The sequence below is a fragment of the Hylobates moloch genome, unplaced genomic scaffold (assembly GCF_009828535.3).
Source record: "Hylobates moloch isolate HMO894 unplaced genomic scaffold, HMol_V3 SCAFFOLD_3, whole genome shotgun sequence".
Lineage (NCBI taxonomy): Eukaryota > Metazoa > Chordata > Mammalia > Primates > Hylobatidae > Hylobates > Hylobates moloch.
In genome coordinates, this window is record NW_026652278.1 from 74,388,417 (window position 1) to 74,410,199 (window position 21,783).

The 21,783-nt window shown below is 50.2% G+C and overlaps 1 protein-coding gene across 5 annotated transcripts in view; it reads left to right on the forward strand.

Moving 5' to 3' along the window:
• The window catches only part of TSPAN14 (tetraspanin 14), a 68,989-nt gene that overhangs the window by 39,640 nt on the left and 7,566 nt on the right, over window positions 1-21,783 (forward strand). For 3 of the 5 annotated variants that reach the window (XM_032141447.2, XM_058436436.1, XM_058436434.1), the window contains exons 3-8: window positions 9,570-9,620; window positions 12,071-12,217; window positions 14,152-14,322; window positions 17,222-17,347; window positions 19,118-19,162; window positions 21,294-21,413. In XM_032141447.2, coding sequence (XP_031997338.1) covers window positions 9,570-9,620; window positions 12,071-12,217; window positions 14,152-14,322; window positions 17,222-17,347; window positions 19,118-19,162; window positions 21,294-21,413 — 660 coding nt within the window. The remainder of the gene's footprint in view (window positions 1-9,569; window positions 9,621-12,070; window positions 12,218-14,151; window positions 14,323-17,221; window positions 17,348-19,117; window positions 19,163-21,293; window positions 21,414-21,783) is intronic. The other 2 variants (XM_058436435.1, XM_058436438.1) reach the window with 2 other exon arrangements.

Here is a 21,783-nt window from a genome sequence, read left to right on the forward strand (position 1 = left end):
GATGCCTGCATGGCCTCAGCCCCTGATTTCCCCAACTTAGGCAAGTGTGAGAGGCTGGGACCACCAGCTGGGATTACTGAGGAAGGGATGTTCAAGGTGCTCTGAGATTATTGCCTAGCACACAGGACTGTTAAATGCTTGCACGTACTTTCAAGTCTTAAGTAGCTTGATGTACTTGTATAACTCTGCCTTCTTGACTGGTAAATAATCAGCATGGCATAGTCTACAGGAGTGATTTTTCTTGTTTGTACTTGTTTTCTTTAATGGAAATCCTTTTTATAATGATCACTTCTATTGATGTCTGATTTAGATAGAATAACATTCATTTTAACTGTACAGTTCAGTGACAGCTGTACATGCCACATGATCACCACCATCACAATGAAGATATAAAACATTCCCATCACCAGAAACTTTCCTTGTGCCCCTACAGTCATGCCCACCCCACCCTACCCCTTCCCTGGGTGATGGTTGTTCTGCCTCCTGTTGCTATAAATTAAACTCTTTGGTATCTGACTTTTTTTAGTTAGGTGGTAGTGTCTCTGTTGTTTTTCTGTTTTTAATCACTTTTTAAAAATCTTTTGAAATTATTTTTTATTTTTTAATTGTACAATATACATAACAGAAAATTTGTCACTGAAACCATTTTAAGTATATAGTTCATTGGCGTTAAGTACATTCACATTCACCTTGATTGCTGTTCTTATATATTTCTTCCTTTCTACTTGGGATTATTTTGCTTTTTCTTAGCTACTTAAACTGGAAGATTAGATCACTGATTTTTAGATCTTTTTTTCCTAATATAAGTATTTGAAGCTGTACATTTTCTGCATCCCACACATTTTGATATGTTTTCACTTGATTTGGTAAAAATACTTTGCATATGCATACTCTATGAACTGTGTCTCCTCCCACCTCCAGGCTGACTTCAAGAGTTTCTCCTTTTATTCTGGATTATAGCAATTTTATACGTGCTGGTATAGTTGTCTTTGTGTTTATTCTGTTTGGGGTTCATTGGGCCTTTGAGATTTGTGGGTTTATAGTTTTCATCAGATTTGGAATATTTTAGCCATTATATTTTCAAATGCGTGCCCTTTTTCTCCCCTTCCCTGTCCCATTTCCCTAGGACATTGTTTATCTAGGTCACAGAGGCTCGGTTTAGTTTTTTATTTCGTTGAGTGTTTTACCCTTCTCCTTTAGTTTTCCATGGCTTTGTCTTCAGCTTTATTGATCTTTTCTTCCATAGTGTCTCATTGGCTGTTAAACCCATCTAGTGAAGTCTTCAATTCTAATATTGTAGTTTCTATTTCTGGTAGTTACATTTAGGTCTTTTTTATGTCTCCAATTTCTTTCCTTATTATATTTATATTTTCCTTTAAATTCCTGAACGTATTTGCAATACTTGTTTTGAAGTTGTTGCAATTTCATCTTCTTTGTCATTCTTGTGTCTTCTGTTTACTGAATTTTTCCTCTTGTAGCTCACTTCTTTCCTTTTCTTGCCTATCTAGTAACTTTCGATTGGATGTTATAGTTTTTCTACTAAGTATTCTTCCCTAACAGTATTAAGTCTTTTGTGTCTGACATCTTTCATTTAATATCATATGTGAGATTCATTCATGCAGTTGTACGTAGTTGTAGGTCATTTATTCTTGTTGTGTAATATTCTATTGTGGGGATATATCATTTGTGTTATTTACAGTTTTAGGCTATTAAGACCTGTTACAGTGATATAAAAACACACCAGTGTTGGAGACCTGAGTATAGGGTATCCCAGGCTTTGTGTGGCTGAGCAGGATGAAATCCCATCTTTCCTCTCCAGGTCCAGATGGTTTTAGTGTGATAGTTTGTTTTGTTTTTTTGTTTTTTTTTTTTTTTTGAGACGGAGTCTTGCTCTGTCACCCAGGCTGGAGTGCAGTGGCGCGATCTCGGCTCACTGCAAGCTCCGCCTCCCGGGTTCACGCCATTCTCCTGCCTCAGCCTCTCTTGAGTAGCTGGGACTACAGGCGCCCGCCACCACGCCCGGCTAATTTTTTTGTATTTTTAGTAGAGACGGGGTTTCACCATGGTCTCGATCTCCTGACCTCGTGATCCACCCGCCTCGGCCTCCCAAAGTGCTGGGATTACAAGCATGAGCCACCGCGCCCGGCCAACCAGTGTGATAGTTTAGAGCTGAGCTTTTCAGACTGTGGCTTGCAGGCCAAACCTGGCCTTCCGCCTGTTTTTACACATACAATTTTATTGGAACACAGCCACACCCATTCATTTATGTATTATCTATGGCTGCTTTCCCATTATAACAGCAGAGTTGAGTAATTGCTATGGGGATCATCCAGCACACAAAGCTGAAAATATTTACTATTTGGCCCTTTACAGAAATGCTGACCACTGCCTTAGTATCTTGATTTTCTACCCACTGTTAATCACTGTGAACTGTGCCAAAGTTAGGTTGGGGGGTTCCCTCTCTCCTGGGGGTACTGCCTGTCACCTCCCTTGAATGGCTGTGCTCCCTCCACCTTCCTTCCTTTCCAGGGCCTTGACTCAGGTTCCTGGGCGGGGCTCAGTGGGGGTCAACTCTCTTTTATCTGGCAACACAGAGACAGCTGTGGAAGCTGCCCCTGGAGCCCTCTGCACAGTCCTTCCCCACACTGGGGCCCTCACATGGGTTTGCTGGCTCTGCTGGGAGGGCACATGTGTTGCCTTTTCTCAGAACCACCCTTCCGGCAGGAGGAAAAGCTGGGGTGTGATAGCTATGTGACCCCATGCAAGGCACCTCCTGCTCTGGGCTGTTTCACTCTGTCATAAGGAAGCCGAGCCCTAGCATCCCTTCTGGCTCCCAGACCTTCCGAACTCCCACTGACAGACAAGTGGCTTGGTTCAGACTTTCAACACAGGACAGATAACTGCAGCTCCTCCCTTGGCCCACTGGGCTCTCAGGGCCAGGTTGGGTCTGGGGTCTGCACCCTCTGGTCCTTTTTGGCCTCAAATTCGATTGAATCGTCAGCATTTCAAGTGGCCACAAGTATCTCTGTTGTTTCCTGAATGCCCCAAGCCTGGATTCAGGATTTCTTATTCTGGAGAGTGCCTGGACCCTGGGGTTTCCGTCTGGTGTAATTTATAATGGCAAAACTTAGCCAGTGGGAGGTGCATGGGTCCTTGCTGCTTATTTTGCTGATTGGCAGACTGAGGCCCAGGAGAGGGATGACTTCCTCGAGGCCCTGACTCTGTGAGTTAGGGACAAAGCTGAGACTCAGTCCTGGCTTCCTCCACTCTCTGCTGTTTTCTTTCCATCATTCTTTCCTACCTCACTTGAAAAGCCTCCAGAAGGCCCTATTTCCCTAAGCTCTGCTTCACTGTTGTCTCCAGAAGCCCAGTAAAACAGGTGCCTCTGGAAAGGACTTTGTCTTAGGACAGAGACTGCTGCTGGAAGTAATTGGGGGTGGGGTACAGAACACCAGTGTCAAGAGAAGGAGACTCATTGTCTTCAGGACAGCAGATGCTTGTGGGATATCCTTGAATGCCCCTCACATCTTTGCTCTGTCTGCCCTGCAGGAGAGCATGGCCACCTTGAGACTGGCTCTGTGCCTGGAGTAGGCATGTCATGTAGGATCTTCCTTTAATCTTTACAACCTTCCTGTGACCTAGGAAAGATCATCCCTGTTTTGTAGAGAACATAGGCTCAGAGAAGGTCTCGGACTCACATGAGGCCCTGTCACTAGGTAGCTGCAAAGCAGAGACTGGACCCAGGGCCGGCTTTGTTCAGGGGAAGAGGCTCCATGAATGTCAGCCTGAGTCAGCGCGTGGATTGTGCAAGACCCGGAGGCCAGCAGGGCAGAGCCTGAGAGTATCGCCTGCTGCTGGTGGTTCGCCTTGATCTTGCTGAGGAGAGGCCTCTGGGGCCTGCAGGAGTTGCCAAGTACTTTTATACACGCTTAAATGAAATCTTGCAAGGAGCCAAGGGCATTAAATCATGGGTGAGAGGCTGCCTTTGACCTGCTTGGAGCTGCAGCTTTCTCCTCCAGTTCAGCAGGGCCTGGCCGGGTGTCACTTCCTTTGTGACTTGATTGTGCTTGGGTAAAGTACCACATGCTTGCTCATGTGGTAAGTGGGTTTCTTGTGTCTGGACTCTGGCTGGACCAGCCCAGAGTACCCCAAGAGGACCTCCTGCCTTTCGCAGGGGCATTTGCCTAAGGTGAAAGGTCAATATTTAATCTTCACAGGGACCCACAAAGAGGCCCTGCTGCCTTGTCCACCTGCCCTGGTTGGGACACAGAGTGGTTTCACTACCTGACAGTGTGGGTCATTTGGCTTTAGAGCTGCACAACCCCAAAGCCCCCCTGTGGAATTCCTACATCCCCAGGCCCTTGTGTGAGTGCCCCTGTGTGGAAGGCAGCAGCTCTGTGGGTGGTAAGATAATGTGTTGCCAGGGTCAGAGGCATCCAGGTTTAGTTCTTAAGTCTGCCACCAACTAGCCGTGTGACCTTGGGCAAAGGACCAAATTGCTCTACGTTTGAGCTTTCCCATCTGAAAAATGAGGGTAACTGAGCCAGAGTTATGGGATGTGGAGGGATAGCCTTAAGTCCATTAAGTGTTTAATGCAGCGCACAGCTCCCAGGAAAGGGCAGCTATTCACAGTGACCATAGCAGTCTAGGTGCTCGCTGGTCCAGCAGACAGAAGGCTGGCCTCTCCTCAAGCTGGGCCGGAGCTGGGCCCCATTCTTCAGTAGGTAATTCAATTAGGTCATAGGAGAGAGACAAAGAAGGTCACTTGAGGCTGGAGGACACTCAGCTGAACCCTCACTCCCAGAAGATTGGCAGCCAGGGCTCACAGCAGCCAGGGCTCACCTGGCCTGGCCCCATGGACCATCAGCTGCAGAGTTCCAGGGAAGGGTTCCGTGGGGTGAAGCGGGCCAATGACCCGGTTCATTCATGGGACTGTTATGTGAGCTCTCAGGCAGGTCACTTCCCCGTCTAGTCCTCCCTCAATCTCCTGGTCTCTGAAACCAGGTTTGTTGGTACTCAGAGTTCCTGTCCTGGGCCACTGTTCATTGAACCCATGATCTGACATGTGATCCCCAAGTTCCTGTCTTTCCGATGTGAGTTAACTTTAGTTCTTCCTTTAAAACAGAATGGAAAACAACACAAGGCCTTATTCTTTTTTTTTTTTTTTTTTTTTTTTTTTGAGACGAAGTTTTGCTCTTGCTGCCCAGGCTAGAGTGCAGTGGCGCGATCTTGGCTCACCTCAACCTCCACCTCACAGGTTCAAGTGATTCTCCTGCCTCAGCCTCCTGAGTAGCTGGGATTATAGGCATGCACGACCACGCTCGGCTAATTTTGTGTTTTTAGTAGAGATGGGGGTTTCTCCATGTTGGTGAGGCCGGTCTCAAACTCCTGACCTCAGGTGATCCGCCCGCCTTGGCCTCCCGAAGTGCTGGGATTTCAGGCATGAGCTACCACACCTGGCCAAGCCCTTATTCTTAGAGCTGAGAGAAGGAGAACTGAACGCAGTGGTGGGGAGCTGGCTTCCCCAGCAAACAGAGAGTCAGCCAGGGCTTTCCCTGGGGACCTTGAGAAGAACAGCAAGTGAGGGAGGGTGTGGTCTGTGGGCCATATGCAGAGCAGTAAGCGGCCCTACAGCGGCCCTGCGTTTGGGGAAGGGGCGATTGGAACAGAGGTGAGCAGGAGCGGGCCTACCTTTGCATGGGCACTGTGCCCCTGAGGGTGGGGATATGAATTGCTCTTGAGTTCGAGGGTCTTTTTTGAGAATTTGTGCAGACCAAAATTCCTTTTGTGAAACCAGTCACCTCTTCCTATTGTATCTATTTAGTCACTATTTAGTCACCTAGGAGAACAACTAAAACAGCACCTCAGCACAAATTCACAGAAACCTATTAATATAGATGGAACTGAGGCTGTTTTTTTCTTTTTTTTTTTTCTTTTTTTTGAGAGACCTGGTCTTACTCTGTCACCACCCAGGCTGGAGTGCAGTAGTGCAATCTCAGCTTACTGCAGCCTTAACCTCCCAAGTTCAAGCATTCCTCCCACCTCAGCCTCCCTGGTAGCTGGGAATACAGGCATTTTTTTTTTTTTTCACAGCTAATTGTTTTTAAAAACTTTTTTTTTTTTTTTTTTTTAAAGAGATGGGGGTCTTGCTATGTTGCCCAGGCTGGTCTTGAACTCCTGGGCTCAAGCAATCCTCCTGCCTCAGCCTCCCAAACTGCTGTGAGCCACTGTTCTCAGCCTGAGGCTGGTATTAATGTGGGAAACGATACCCTTAGAAGTCAGACTTAGTAGTCAAAGTGAGAGAAGGGGTGAGCTGTGAAGTGCAGTGTGGAGGAGAGAGGGGAGCTCCAGCAGTGGTTTTGTTGAGTGTCTTTAAGGCAGACTTTTCTCACCTGTCCCATGTGGCACCACAGGATGAGCAGACTGTCATGGAAAGCTGTTAGGCAGGGGCTGGAATGTCTGTTGGGAATGCTGGATGGGGCATCGGCCTCTGGGCTTGTTCTGCTCTGACCATAGGCGAATGCCCCTGTATAGAGCTTGACCCATGCACCTGGGCCAGGCTGAGCTTTTCTTGGCCCACATTTGCTCTGAATGCCTTTGGATTGAATCACACCCAGAAGTGTGCCTGGGGGTAGCTAGAAGGACCCAGGCAAGCACTGTCCTGGTCTCGGGTCCTGGGGAGTCACTCATGCCTGCTCTGTGCCTACTGTGGGCCAAGCCCTCCTCGTTGTTGGGCTGCAACTCTGAACAAAACAGATAACATCTCTGGCCTCAGAAGGGCTTAGCTGGGGAGACACAATAGAGATACAGCCCCTGTGCTCTGGGATCAGTGCCGTGAAGAAAATCAACAGAGGAGGTCACACGTGGAAGATGGGGAGCAGTTCCACTCAGGGTGGTAAAAGGAGGCCTTGAACACAGTGAGGGAGGAGCCAAGAATGGATATGGAGGAAGAGCATTCCAGGCTGAGGGAACAGTGTCCAGGCTCTGAGGCAGGGGTGATTTTGATGACTTCAAGAAACAGAAGAATGTCAGGGTGGCCCAGGGAGTGGCGTTGGAGCAGGGAGGTGGGAAGGAGATGCTGTGAGAATGTGCGTGAAGCCTGGCTGCAGAGGCCCTTGGGGGCCATGGGAGAGACCGTGCATTTTCTTCTAGGTCTGCGTGGGAAGTCACTGCAGAGTTTCGAGGAGGGGAGTTCCCAGCTCTGTATTTTTGAAGGATCAGTCTCGTTGCTTGGACCAGTGAGGAGCCCCGTGGGATCCAGACCCAAGTGGGTGGAACTGGGGCAGGTGGGAGCAGAGACTCGAGGAAAGCTGGTCGAATGCACTGTGTATTTGGAGGCAGAACCAGCAGAGGGTCCTCTGGGTTGAGTGTAGGGCAAAAGAGAAAGAAGGCACCAAGCCTGGGGTCTGGGTTTTCTCTCTTACACTTGCTGAGTGGACAGTGGTGCCACTGAATGAGATGGAGAAGAGTTGGGGGTAGCTGGGTTGGGGTTGGGGGACCAAGGCTGCGTAGTGGGGCACAGTAAGAGTGAAATATTGTTAGCTGTCTTAGGAGGACAAGTAAAGTAGACATTAGGGTATTTGACCGGGGGCATGGCCAGGACTGGACATCTGAGTGTGTCGCTCAGCAGTGTTTAGATGGTGTTTAAGCCTTGTGAATTATGAGATCATCGAGACGGCCCAGGGCAGGGTGAAGGAGCTAGGACTGTGAGTGAGGCCCACCAGCGTCTAGAGGGGTCTGAAGGAGGAAGAGGAGGAGGAGCAGGGAGGAAGGCAGTCAGGGGCATATGCTTGGGGTCCCCCAAGCAGGGTGTGTCAGTGGAGTGGTTGGAGGAGGAGAGAATGACCAGCTGTGACCAATGAGGTCAGATACCATGAGGAAAAGTCTTGGCCTCCAGCTTTGGCAAGAGGGAGGCAGGTCCCTGGGGGCCTTTAATAAGATGGGTGGGGATGGAGCCTGCAGGATTCGGCAGGTGGTGACCAGTCGCCTTCAGGCTTGCTCAGCATGCCAGTGTAAGAACCTGGGGAGGGAAAGGAAGCGGTCATGCATTCCATCAGGAAAACCCTTCCCAGCTAGTCAGTTCAAGGGGAGGACCGAGAAGCGGGAAATGGGTGTGGTGTGGTAGAAAGGGCTAGGGAAGAACCCAGGGAGCTCTGCCCTCTTGGCTTGGTGCTGTAGCCAGTACTTGAGACGGTATCTGGCACTCGGGATGTACTCTTTGAATATTTGTTGAATGAATGAGTGAGGAGTGAATGAATGAACTGAGACTTATGATTCAGCCCTTCTCCCCACTGCCTGGCATTTTGGTCTTGGCCCTCCCTGGGCCCCAGTGCTCTGCTTTTGTAAAATGGAGGGATTGGTTCTTGGTGGAGGTTCTTTACTTAGTGTTCACAGACCATTGTGGGAGCCAGCAGTGGGAAGCTGTGACCCCTCTAAAATTTCCTACAAAATACTGGGCATGTGTGCATTTTCTGAAAGTGATCTGTGATCCAGAAGAGGTTGGATCACAGACCACTTTCAGGTTCGGTGAGACTTCCTGGGGCTTTCCTTGAGCCCTTTCTTTCCATTCTAGCCCCTGGGGCTAGTTATTGAGTAAAATAGGCAGAAGTGGCTCAAGGCTTGAGATTCCTGGTAGTCATAGAGAAGCGTGGTCCTGTTATCTATCATGAGATGGTGATAAATGGCAGTGAAATGCCAGTGTGGTGTAAAGTAGTCACAGAAAAACAGGAGGCAGCTTTATTAGCAGAGCCCACGTTGTGTTTTGTTCTATATGGAAAAGCCCTCCCTGGTTCAGGAACCTGTGTGATGTATTTGGGTGGACCCCTTTCTGTTGTGGTGCACATAGGGTGTGGGTTCCTGCAGGTGGGAAGTTGGGGTTGGGGGTGCTTCTCCTCTGGGGCGAGCTCATTGCTTAGAGCAGGCCTATTTTCATTCTCTAGCTAAAAACCCAGCCTTTCCTGAGCATAGATGCGCCGCCTGCTCAGTATAGATACAGTGGGGAGGAGGCTCAGCCCTGGCCAGTGAATGGTCTGGGCCGCTGGGTAGCTGCTTATCTGTGCCTGGAGTCTGTCTCCAGGGCTGGAGAGCTGGGGTGTGTGGCAGAGATGCTGGGCTGTTTCCCCCCATCCTCACCCTGTGGTGGTGCCTGGTCCTATGCAGCCTCATCCTGCATTGGGAACCTCTGAGGGGACCTGGGTCAGCCCTCCCAAGGGGTGATGTCTTCGTATACACCAGATAGTGACTGAAATGAGTTCAAGGTTGCAGAAAGGGGAAGAAGCGGCACAGCCTGATGTCTGTGACCCATAGTCTCTCCAGGGTGGAGTCTGCTCTGAGATCTTTTCCTCTTCCCTCCCTGGGGCGTAGGGTCATCTGAGGTTGAAAGAGTTTGTCCAGATATTCAGGAAGGTAGGTTCAGGTTATCTGTCATCTGCAGGGCCTGAGGGGCCATGTGGGATGTGAGCTAGGAGCATGCCCTACCTGACAGTGTGGACTTTGCTCTATGAAGCATGTTCACAGTGCTGGTTTCCAACCTAACTTCCTTCTCTGTCTCTTTCCTCTGCCCCGCTTAGTTGGCTGGAGTTGTCTTCCTTGGAGTCGGGCTGTGGGCATGGAGCGAAAAGGTAGGTTTAACTGTCACAGGACACTGAGCTTGAGGCAGCCAAAACCAGATTCGTTGGACTTCATTTTCCTTCCTCCAATCTGTTCCCTGACAACAGGCATTACTTCTGCAGTGTCAAGGTGTATAGTTGTCAATCTTTACAGACACAGCTCTTGCGTACTCTGCCCACATGATAGTGTTGGCTGCTGGAGGCATGGGCTGGGCTGGTTGGGTTTTGAGCCCTGTGGATGTGGAGAGCTCAGCTTTTGTCTGCAGCTGTGCCCAGAGCAGGCTTGGGGCAATCCAGCTTCCTGACCCTGTGTGTGCCTCTGGGAGCAAGCAGGCAGGACCCTGAACACAGGCATGCTTATTGTTGAAGCCCATAACATTCCAGGATGAGAAAAAGCAGGGAGCGGGGCTGGGTGACATGCCCCCAGGATGCCCTGTGGGGCAGGGGTGGGCCTTTAAAAAGCACCTCTGGGCCTCCTTGCCCAGCCTCAAGAGGAGAGGGGAGGAGTGGAGACCTGGCTTCTACTGTCGGGAAGGACATGGGGCAGTTGCAGCTCCAGGAAGGGGATGAGACTGGATATGGGCAGGGTGGGGCTGTGCTGCTGCTTGTTGCCCCGTGGCAGGGGTGCTGGGGAGGCGGTGAGGGCTGAAAAGGGCCAGGGAGGGAAGAGAGAAGGGGAGGGAAGCAGTAAGGTGGAGCAGGCCTGGCCAGAAAGAGCCAGGACTAAAGCTTCCTCTAGCGTCTTGGGCCCAGGCCTTCTTCCTTCAGTGGAACCTCCCTTCGCTTCCAGCAGGAGGAGGCAGGAGAACCTAGGTCTGCAGGCTTTCCTGCCATGGTCTTAGGAACTGGATAAGGCCCACCTCCAGGTTTGGGCACCTTCAGAGTGGCCTGTGAACCCCTGAAGGGCAAGAGCTGGGTTACATGTCCCTTTGCCCCAGTGACCCAGAAGCAGGTTCAATGTGTGCCTCACAGCACCACCGTGTGGCTGCCCCTGGGACTGCAGCCGCCTAACTGGGCGTGGCCCTGAGTGTGGAGCTGGCTACTACAATTCCTTTGAATCTGTCGATCTAAAATAATTAAAAAGGCCAGAACCTAGTTTAGAGAGAGTTTATTCAAGCACACATGTTGAGGACAGGCCTACCCAGGAAGCACAAATTCCAAAGAACGGAAGTCAGCCTTCCTGTTCGAAGTGTAGGAGCTTGGGATCATTTATCTAGCCAAAGCCAGACAGAGGCTTTGTTGCCCAGGCCGGAGCGCAGTGGCTGGATCTTGGCTCACTGCAACCTCCGCCTCCCGGGTTCAAGAGATTCTTGTGCCTCACCCTCCCAAATAGCTGGGATTAGAGGCATGTGCCACCATGCCTGGCTAATTTTTGTATTTGTAGGTAGAGATGGGGTTTTGCCATGTTGGCCAGGCAGGTCTTGAACTCCTGGCCTCAAGTGATCTTCTCTCCTCGGCCTCCCAAAGTGCTGGGATTACAGACGTGAGCCGCAATGCCCAGACACCTACGTATGTCTTGATGCTTAGTCACAATGTTCTGATTAGTTGAGGCGGTCTTTTTCTTTCAGGAAAGGTATGTTTAACATTCCACACTGAAGATGTAATTGTCCCTAGGTCTTAGATGGTATCTGATCTGAGTTAGTAAAGAACAATGAAGGAGGCAGTTAAACCATAACAGAGATCAGTGACTGGAAGTGGGGCTGTGGTCTCTCCAGTCCCTTAGTTCAACCATAATCTAAGAAACAGAATTGCAGACATGCTACATGACTCAGTCTGTAGGGCTTAGCTTCCCCCTTGGCATTTTACAAACCCTATGGAACTGCTCTGCCCATTGTGTGACTGTCTGTGTTTATATTTAAATCGAAATTGAATATAAATTAAAATTCAGTCCTTCTGTCTCACTAGCCACATTTTAAGCGCTCCACGACACCTATGGCCAGACAGTGGGGGTATAGTCTAAAACACCTCCATTGGTGTAGAAACTTCTATGGGCAGCACTGCTTTGGCCTGCCCTTGGGCGTGTTTTCTACAAGAGTGTTCATATTGAGGCTGTTTTCATCTCAGAAGAGTAGTGTTCTTCATTAATTAGGTGCCAAATTGGGGGACCAACAAGGTTAGCCAGCTGGGTGACCAGTTTGACCACGGGCCACAGGGCCCTGTTTCCCTCCAGGCCTGGAATAGTCACCCCACAGGCTGCAGAAGAAGCCTGGTGGCTGCCTAGGAGGAACTCGCAGCGTAGGTGGAGGCCAGGAACACTTTCTGGGACCTGAGGTGGGCAGGGATCTCCTGATCGGAGGGGCCCCTAAGGGCATGGATGGGGCCGGACTCTGGCCTGGCTGTCAACAAGAAGACTGAGCCTGGGGAGGCAAGTCCCTGTTTTCAGTACCACCTGCACCCCCCAGGGCAGCATCCTTGACTCCCCTTCTGGGCCAATGCTGCCCTGCTTTCTCTGTCTCTTTCAGGGTGTGCTGTCCGACCTCACCAAAGTGACCCGGATGCATGGAATCGACCCTGTGGTGCTGGTCCTGATGGTGGGCGTGGTGATGTTCACCCTGGGGTTCGCCGGCTGCGTGGGGGCTCTGCGGGAGAATATCTGCCTGCTCAACTTTGTGAGTGGCCACAGAGACAAGAGTGGGATAGGATGGAATGGGGTGCAGGCTCTGCTGGGCAGGATTATATGTTACCTGGTCAGAGCAGGTGGCAGCTCTTAGGAGTCTCCCCCAGGCCCCTGCCTGGGAGCAGGATGCAGCCCTTTGCACTCTACTGTCTAGAGAAGCTGGTTCCTCCCGACAGGAGAATTAGGTCTCCTCTGGCTTTTAGCCCTGGGTGGGAGGAGCCAGCTGCCTATAGGCCAGCTCTACTCCCCGCTCCTTTGCCTTTTATCTTCCTTCAGAGGTTCTGAAAGAATTGTTTGTTTGCTACTGTCCTTTGCCCTTCCTGGCTAAGATCAAAATATGTTGCAAGTAACTTTAAATCATTTCCCTCCTCCAAGGATGTGTGAGTCTGTTGGATGTACAAGTCAGAATCCCAAATTTCCTGGCAGAACTGCAGATTACTAAGAGTTTAGTTTTATATTTAAATACAAATTCATTTTTAGATTTATTCAGTTAAATAACACCTGGTGGGGAAAACACATTATCATATTTTGCAGTATATTGTTGACTTGATTAGCTCAAGCTTTCTTTTCCCTGGACGTAATTTTAAAAGCAGCTATGGGCTTTTTTTCCTAATTTTTTTCTCTGGGAAAAAAAAAAAAGCTATGTTTAGCATCTTGCTTTTATGTGAACAGAGATTACGTTTTGGCAGGCCTTGTGTGCATGCATGTGTTTCCTTTTTCTTTTTCTTTTCTTTTCTTTTTTTTTTTTTTTTTTTGAGACCGAGTCTCGCTCTGTCGCCCAGACTGGACTGGAGTGCAGTGGCGTGATCTCGGCTCACTGCAAGCTCTGCCTCCCGGGTTCACACCATTCTCCTGCCTCAGCCTCCCGAGTAACTGGGACTACAGGCGCCTGCTACCATGCCCGGCTAATTTTTTTTTGTATTCTTAGTAGAGACGGGGTTTCACCGTGTTAGCCAGGATGGTCTTGATCTCCTGACCTCGTGATCCTCCCGCCTCGGTCTCCCAAAGTGCTGGGATTACAGGTGTGAGCCACCGCACCCGGCCATGTGTATGCTTTTTCTTACTTTGAAAGATTACTCCAAATTTGCCGGTTGTGGCAAGCTGCTTAGTGTCTTATATGGCCAGTGATAATGTCTGTAAGAGCACAGACTGCAGGCTGGGAGTCTGCCCTGATGGGATGTGGACCTGTGGCTGCACTGGCCCCTTGCAGAATGCCACCACTGCTTGTGGCCGGGGGCAGCTGAGAGCTTCTGGAGGGGTCTTTATGCTGACGATCATGTACTTTCATGCAGAGTTGGTACAGATAACATTGGCACTTCCGGAATTGTAAAGAGCCCTGCAAGGAACTCACATGTCCTGCATGAACTATGTGACCTCAGGCAAGCTATGTACCTAGTGACATAGCCATAGTTTCCTCATCCCTAAAGTGAGGTAACAGATACGTAGGCACTTGATGGTTTTGTGTGTGTAGTGGGGAGTCATCAGATAGTGTCTTGGGCACAGTGTCTGTCCTAAAGGAGCCGACACCCCAGGATGCCACCCTGGAGGGTCCAGGTGGAACTGCTGGAGTAGGACAGCCATTCATTCCTGTGATAGGGTTTCCTCCTTGTCCAGGGAGGAGGGCTGCTTCATAGCAAATGATTGACACATTGGCTTGGAGCTTTCTCACACTTTTTCACTCATTTGAGTGTTATCAGCAATGCAGTGACATGGGTAGGGATAAATAGCCCCTTTTTACAGATGAAGCGAAGTTGCGCAGAGTCACCCAGCTTACTAAGTGTGGGGTTATAGGGCCCCGATGTGGGACTCTCAGGTGCAGAGCCCACGCTCTGCTGAGGATGGTGGTTCTGGATCAGGTGGGGTTATGTGTGTGGGGGTGCAGGCTGGTGGGGTGGTGACTCATGCTCCCGTCCCCTTCCCCTGCAGTTCTGTGGCACCATCGTGCTCATCTTCTTCCTGGAGCTGGCTGTGGCGGTGCTGGCCTTCCTGTTCCAGGACTGGGTGAGGGACCGGTTCCGGGAGTTCTTCGAGAGCAACATCAAGTCCTACCGGGACGATATCGACCTGCAGAACCTCATCGACTCCCTTCAGAAAGCTGTAAGCACCTCCCCAGCGGGCCCCTGATAGAGCACACACCTCCCTGTGCTACTCGGAGCTGAGTCTAGCAGGGGCACCAGGCCTTCTCTGTGGGTTTTCTGCCTGCAGCTTGGCAGACAGCAGGGAGGCCGTGGAACAAGCCACCCCACCTCTGGTCTGTTCCACTTTGCTGGCTTGTGGTTGCCTGGTGGGCCAGTCCTTTCCCATTGGGATTGGGCAGGCAAGTCCAGCTGCACCGGAGGCCACCCACCCCCGTGCCTGGCCCTCCTCTTTCGGCCCTAGGTCTTTCCAATCCTGTCCAATAGCCACACCAGCTGCAATCCTCCTTAGGCACTGCATACCATGAGGCACAGCTTCTTCCGCCCGGCTCATGACTCACCGTCTGATGCTATTCCTATCCCCTTCCTCCCCGGGACCTTTTCCCCTTCCTCCCTGGGACCTTTTCCCCTTCCTGTTTAAGAAGCCAGGGCTGCCTGGAGGAAGCTTGGTCAGATCTAGTGGAATGTGACCTCCCTGGAATATGTGCCCAGGGGTTTGTCTAAGCAGTCCCAGGCTGTGGCCTTTACTCCATCTGGTCCCCATCCCTCTTATCTGTCTCATGTGTGGCTTCACCTGGAGGCTTGGACCACAGCTGTCACAGCCCCCTGGGGAGGAACCCACTCCTTGGCCATGTCAGCCTGTGCAGTGCAAGGTTCTTGTTTGATCTGTGTGCTGACAGAAAGCCCAGCTTCCTTAAGAACTTTTCATGTGGAACACTTTGGTTTTGAGAAGAAAATAAATCAGAAACCATTAAAAATCTATGATTCGGCCGGGCGCGGTGGCTCACGCTTGTAATCCCAGCACTTTGGGAGGCCGAGGCGGGCAGATCACGAGGTCAGGAGATCGAGACCACAGTGAAACCCCGTCTCTACTAAAAATACAAAAAATTAGCCGGGCGTGGTGGCGGGCGCCTGTAGTCCCAGCTACTCGGAGAGGCTGAGGCAGGAGAATGGCGTGAACCCGGGAGACGGAGCTTGCAGTGAGCCGAGACTGCGCCACTGCACTCCAGCCTGGGCGACAGAGCGAGACTCCGTCTCAAAAAAAAAAAAAAAATCTATGATTCACTCTCATTATTAACCAAAACTTGTTCACCTTTGTTTTATGTATTACGGGATCCAGCAAAACCCATTTATGGGACCAAAGACCCTGCCTGTATTGTTATTACTAATGGGTATTAGTCTGTGAAAGTCACCAAATCCCAGCCATGTTTTGATACCTCTCCTTTCTTTTCTGTTCAGTGCCACCGTCCTCTTTTCATTTTCACATAGTCTTGGCTTGCTGGTCTCAGCATGCTAGGTTGTGGTTCATCCCTGCATTGCCTTAAAAACATAGTTTTCTCCATTGACTTCTTTTCTTTTAAAAATAAAACTTCTGGCCGGGTGCGGTGGCTCATGCCTGTAATCCCAGCACTTTGGGAGGCTGAGGCAGGTGGATCACAAGGTCAGGAGATCGAGACCATCCTGGCTAACACGGTGAAACCCCATCTCTACTAAAAATACAAAAATTAGCCGGGCGTGGTGGTGGGCACCTGTAGTCCCAGCTACTCGGGAGGCTGAGGCAGGAGAATGGTGTGAACCTGGGAGGCAGAGCTGGCAGTGAGCCGAGATCACGCCACTGCAGTCCAGCCTGGTCAACAGAGCGAGACTCCGTCTCAAAAAAAAGATAAAATAAATAAATTAAAAAAAAAAAAAAAGCTTCCCAGGGGAGGGATTCAGTAAATTACAGAGCTTCCTTGGAGTGAAGTTTCAGGTAATCACTAAAGCAAGTGAACAGTGGTGGTGTGGGGGAGACAATTTTACCTGAGAAGTAAGCAAAACAAACCAACCAACCAGAAATCACTGTTGTCATTTGTTGTGATTATTGCCATAACTATGTCAGCTGTAAGGGCAAATGCAGAAAAGTTATTCAGGGGAAGAGACACTGTCAACTTCACAATGATGCTTTCAGTGTTTGGATTTTACAAATTTTTTAGTCAAATAAGGATTTTCTTTGTAGCCACACCAGATGATAGGAAGGGGAGGGCAGAGTCCCCAGGTGTGGGGCAGAGCTTTGATTGTGTTACCTTTCACCCTCATCAGACCTCTTTCCTCAGAAGCAGACACTTAGCAGCTGTTTTTTGTAAAGGGGTGAAAAGGGGAATTCGCTTGCAAGTTTCTCAGGGAGGAAGAACACTGCACCCTAGGAAGTGTTCTCTTGTGGCAAGTAGAGGACCACACCAAGGTGCCGAGGGGGCCACAAAGGAGAGGAGGCCACTCTCCTATCCTGAGGAGACTGGAAGGAGGCATCTCCTTTGAGGAGGCTGGGAAGAAGGGCAAGCTCCCTGCTAAGGAGGGCCAAGGCTGGGTATGTTGTGCCCGGCAATGGGGCCAGATGGCTCCACTGAGCCAGCCATGTGGGTTGGACAGAGGAGACACCATGGCCTGGAGATACCTTCACTGCTATTTCCTTTTTGTTTTTATTATTTTATTTAACACATCAAAAGGGCAGGTCCTTTGTCTCTCTCTCTCTCTCTCCTCTTTTTTCTTTCTCTCTTTCCTTTCTTTCTGATTGGGGGTGGGGATCCTGCTGTGTTGCCTAGACTTGTTTCCAACTCCTGGGCTCAAACCATCCTCCCACCTCAACTTCCCGAGTCGCTGAGGTTATAGGCCTGAGCTACTACGCCTGGCTGTTTTCTTCTTACAGGGCTGCCTGGGTTGCCAGCTTAGCATCTCTGCACATGGGAGGTAGGGAGCGGGCCTTGATTTCTCTGCATGGTAGATGCCGGCAGACTTAGCCTGGCATCACTATGAATGATGCCCTATGCTGAGCAGCCATGGCCCTGTCTTGGAGCCCCTAACAATTCTGGCTTTTGTGGTTGCAGAACCAGTGCTGTGGCGCATATGGCCCTGAAGACTGGGACCTCAACGTCTACTTCAATTGCAGTGGTGCCAGTTACAGCCGAGAGAAGTGTGGGGTCCCCTTCTCCTGCTGCGTGCCAGATCCTGCGGTGAGTGGGCTTGTGCTGGGGCGCAGGGAGCCCGCCCTTCCTGAAGCCCAGCAGCTTTCCTGACTCCTCCAGTGCTCTGGGATACTTCTCTGTCATGGAGGTCTGAGGAGTGGGTGTGCTCTCTCCACGCCCTCCTCGAGGCTGCCTCAGCTCTGAAATCCGATAGGTATACATTCTAGGAACACTGCTTGCATGATCCACCCTGGCCTTGGTGTTCTGGGTGAGGCAGGAGAAAAACAGTATTATTTCTACCTGGAGGGCTGTCACGCGTGGTAGCTGGCCAAGAGCTGTGAGTGAAATAAGGCCCACTTAGCCCTCTTCACTGTCCTTTTTCTGGAGCAGATTCCTAGAACTCAACAGTGCACGGGGGCTGTGGGTACACATCATTAACTGGGGAACAGTAGTGGAGAATTATTTTTCTTTTTTCTTTCTTTTCTTTTCTTTTCTTTTCTGTCTGTCTATCTTTCTTTCTTTCATTTTTGAGATAAGGTCTTGCTGTGTTGCCCAGGCTGGAATGTAGTGGCATGATCTTGGCTCACTGGAACCTCTGTCTCCTGGGTTCAGGCGATTCTCCTGCCTCAGCCTCCTGAGTAGCTGGGATTACAGGTGCACACCACTGCACCCGGCTAATTATTTTCTGTCTTTTTTTTTTGTTGTTGTTATTTGGTTTTATTTTAGAGACAGTGTCTCACTCTGTCACTCAGGCTGGAGTGCAGTGGTGCGATCTCAGCTCACTGTACAACCACTGCTTCCCTGGGCTCAAGCAATTCTCTGGCCTCAGCCTCCCAAGTAGCTGGGACCACAGGCTTGAGCACCACATCTGGCTAATTTTTGTATTTTTTGTAGAGATGGGGTTTCACCATGTTGCCCAGGCTGGTCTTGAACTCCTGGGCTCAAAGCGATCTGCCCATCTTAGCCTCCCAAAGTGCTGGGATTACAGATGTGGGCCACTGCGCCTGTCCTGTCCTTTCTTTACCTATTGGCATTCCCAATCCAAGGCCAATGTCCTTGAGTTCCAGAAGCTGGGTTCTTGGGGTAACCTGTGAAGGAGCTCTGAATTTTGCCTCAACTGAGCCTGAGTAGAACTGGGCCAGTTGCCAGCTCTCGGTGCAGTTATGCAAAGCCTGGTCCTGGGTTATGGGCTTTGAGAAGGCAGAGCATCACCACTATTATATGGGCAAGTTCTGCAGCCCAGGAGAGGCTCAGATTTGCTGAAGCTGCACAGCTCTTCTGAGGTCTCCACTGCGACTGTGAAATGTACCTGTCTTGTAAGTGTTGCGTTTAGCACATATCGTTCTTACCTCCAACTATAGGTCTTACCTCCTAGCAAACTGTGGCCCCCAGGCCAAATCTGGCCTGCTGTTTTTCCATGACCTGTGAGTTAAGAATGCATTCAGATATTTTTAAATGGTTGGAAATAAAAGAAGAATAATATTTTGTGGTACATGAAAATTATATGAAATTCAAATTTCAGTGTCCATAAAGTTTTCTTGAAATACAGCCATTCCTGTTTGTTTACAGACTGTCAGTGCCGGCTATCATGCAACAAAAGCGGAATTGAGTCTGTGTCTGAAATACTCCCTCTCTAGCCCTTCACAGAGAAAGTTTGCCACCCTGTCCTGGCCTGAAGGATTAGTTGGTGGTGTGATTGAAGGACATGAGCTGTAATGGAATTTGCACAAATGTTTGCTAGTTGTGACTTTACTAGAGCCTTTTACCACCAGCTTCTTGAGACACCAAAAGCAACTAATTTTTCTGCTTTTTTTGCAGCAAAAAGTTGTGAACACACAGTGTGGATATGATGTCAGGATTCAGGTGAGAACTCCCATGTATACAACTTGAAGAGTTCTTTAGGTTTTATTCCCTATGGTTCAACATTCTGATTTAGCACAAGTGCAAATTGAAGTGGGAAAACTCAGGTCAGTGAAGCTCCTGATGCCACCTAAGCTGAGCATGGGCACAGGGTCACACACACTGCTTCCTGAGCTGGTGGCAGGACTCCTGGGAACAGTAATGGTGATTCTAAGCCTTGTGAGCTGCAGTCCCAGCAACTAGGAGTTGCTACATTTAAAGAGGTGGGATGGAAGTTTCGAGGGACAAAGACTGCATTTTTAGGAGGCTCATTGGCATCCCAGAAGACGTCTCTCGTTAAGGGGACAGCTGCAGGAGTGTATGTGCCTTGGTCTGGCCTCTGTGTGGAGGCAGTGGTGACAAAGAGGGAGGCAGGCCTGGGGCAAGGGCGAGGCTCTGTCTTCCAGGACTTCCTTTAGGCTGTAGGGAGTATGCTCTTGGATGCAAAGAGAAGGAAGAACCTACCCTACTCCAGTCCTTGTTCTAGTGGTCTTTGGTGATATGAATGACTGCTGTTCTAAAAGGGAGGAGTCTCGAGGAATCTGCAGAGACCCCTCCTGTTAGCCGTGGATACGAGGGATGTGTCCCTACAGCTTGGGGGACTGTCCTCCTTTAGGGACCTGCATTTCACAGGGAGAAACTACTGTAAACTGAATGTGTGTCTCTCCAAAATTCATATGTTGGAACTTAAACTCCAATGTGATGGTATTTAAGAGGTGGAGTCTTGGGGAGGGGATTGGGTCATGAGGGCAGAGTCCTTATGAGTGGGGTGAGTGACCTTATGAAAGAGGCCCAGAGAGCTTATTTGTCACTCCACTGTGTGAAGACACAGTGAGAGGGCGCCATCCATGAACCAGAAAGTGGGCCCTCATCCGACATCGAATTTGCCAGTGCCCTGATCTTGAACTTCCCAGCCTCTAGGACTGTGAGAAATAAATTTCTGTTGTTTATAAGCCACCTAATCTATAGTATTTTATTCTAGTTGCCTGAATGGACTAAGATAAGAACCTATATCAACATCAGCTTCCCTAATTAAGATATTTTTTGCCACTTATATTAATTTGCTAAGGCTGCTGTCACAGCATACCACAGACAGAAATTTAAGCCACAGCAGACATTCATTTTCTCACAGTTTGGAGGCTAGAAGTCCAAGGTCAAGGTGCTGGCGAGGTGGGTGCCTTCAGAGGGCTGTGATGGAAGGGTCTGTTCCAGGCCTCTCTCCTGGCTGCAGGTGGCTGTCCTCTCCCTGTGTCCTCACGTGGGCTCCCCTCTGTGCTTGTCTGTGTCCTGATCTCCTCTTAGCAGGATGCTCTTCGTATTGGATTAGGGGGCACCCTGATGGCCTCATTTTAGCATAGTTACCTCTGTAAAGAGCCTGTCTCCAAATACAATCACCTTCTGAGGTCCTGGGGGTTAGGACATCAGTGTATGGATTTTGAGGACACAATTTAGCCCCTAACACCTCTAACGTTAGGGGCTAATGCTCCATCATGTTGCCATGGAGGAGGCTGATAGGTGTGAGGGGGCTGGGGCCGATTGCCCTGTGTGGGGTGGGCAGGGCTGGGGTGTGTGCTGGGATGGTTACTGACACCCCACCGGGGTCAGCACTGGAGGGAGCCGGTTGGCTGGTGACTGTTGCCTGCTGGCTCTGTCTCCTGGAGCTGAGCTTACTGGTGGGATGCCCGCTCCGAGAAGCACCCTTCTTCCCTTCTTAGGAGACTCTGGACCCCCTTCTCCAGGTTTCTCTCCCTTTAAAGGCACATTTTCCTCCAAGCCTTCAAGCCCCTTCTCTTTCTCCAGATGTGGACGATGGGGAAGGGTATCTTGAGAAAGTTGGTCTTTAAATCTCTGGAGACCTGAAGGGAAATAGCCAGGGAGCCTTTGGTCAGACAGGTGGTGCGATGGCACAGTGCCCAGCGAGGGGCAGAGGCTGAGAGGAGCCGATGAGCATCTCCTGGAGAGTCCTTCTTGCCTGCCTCCTGGATCCCTTGTTCCCACCCTGCTTTGCCCTGCTCCTTGCCGGAGCTCGCTAGGGGATCAGGATGGAGACATCATGTGTGCCAAAGGCTCAGACCCCTGTGGTGTTTTCCTGCAGCTGAAGAGCAAGTGGGATGAGTCCATCTTCACAAAAGGCTGCATCCAGGCGCTGGAAAGCTGGCTCCCGCGGAACATTTACATTGTGGCTGGCGTCTTCATCGCCATCTCGCTGTTGCAGGTGTGTCCCAGGAGCCTATAGGATTGGCAGGTGGCCTTCTTTCATTTGAGGTTGGGCCCTTAACATAGAGTGCATGGGTCCAGTTTGGGTATGGTATTAAGGAACCTTGCAGAAGAAAAAAAAGGATTCAACTGGGTGTCCAAGGCTGAGAGAGTGTATGTATGTAAATGTATTGGGGAAGAGAATGGTGGCGTCCATAAATGCTACCTATAGGGGGCCCCTCTGGGTGGGGGCAGGCTGGGAGGGGCTGGTGGCCCTGCACAGGTCCTATTGGCAGCCCTCTCCAGAGGGCCCGATGGGCTGCAGAAGGGTCACTGCCTATCTGGAGGTAGGTCAGGAGTGTGCTCGGGGTGGGCCATCAAGTGCTGCA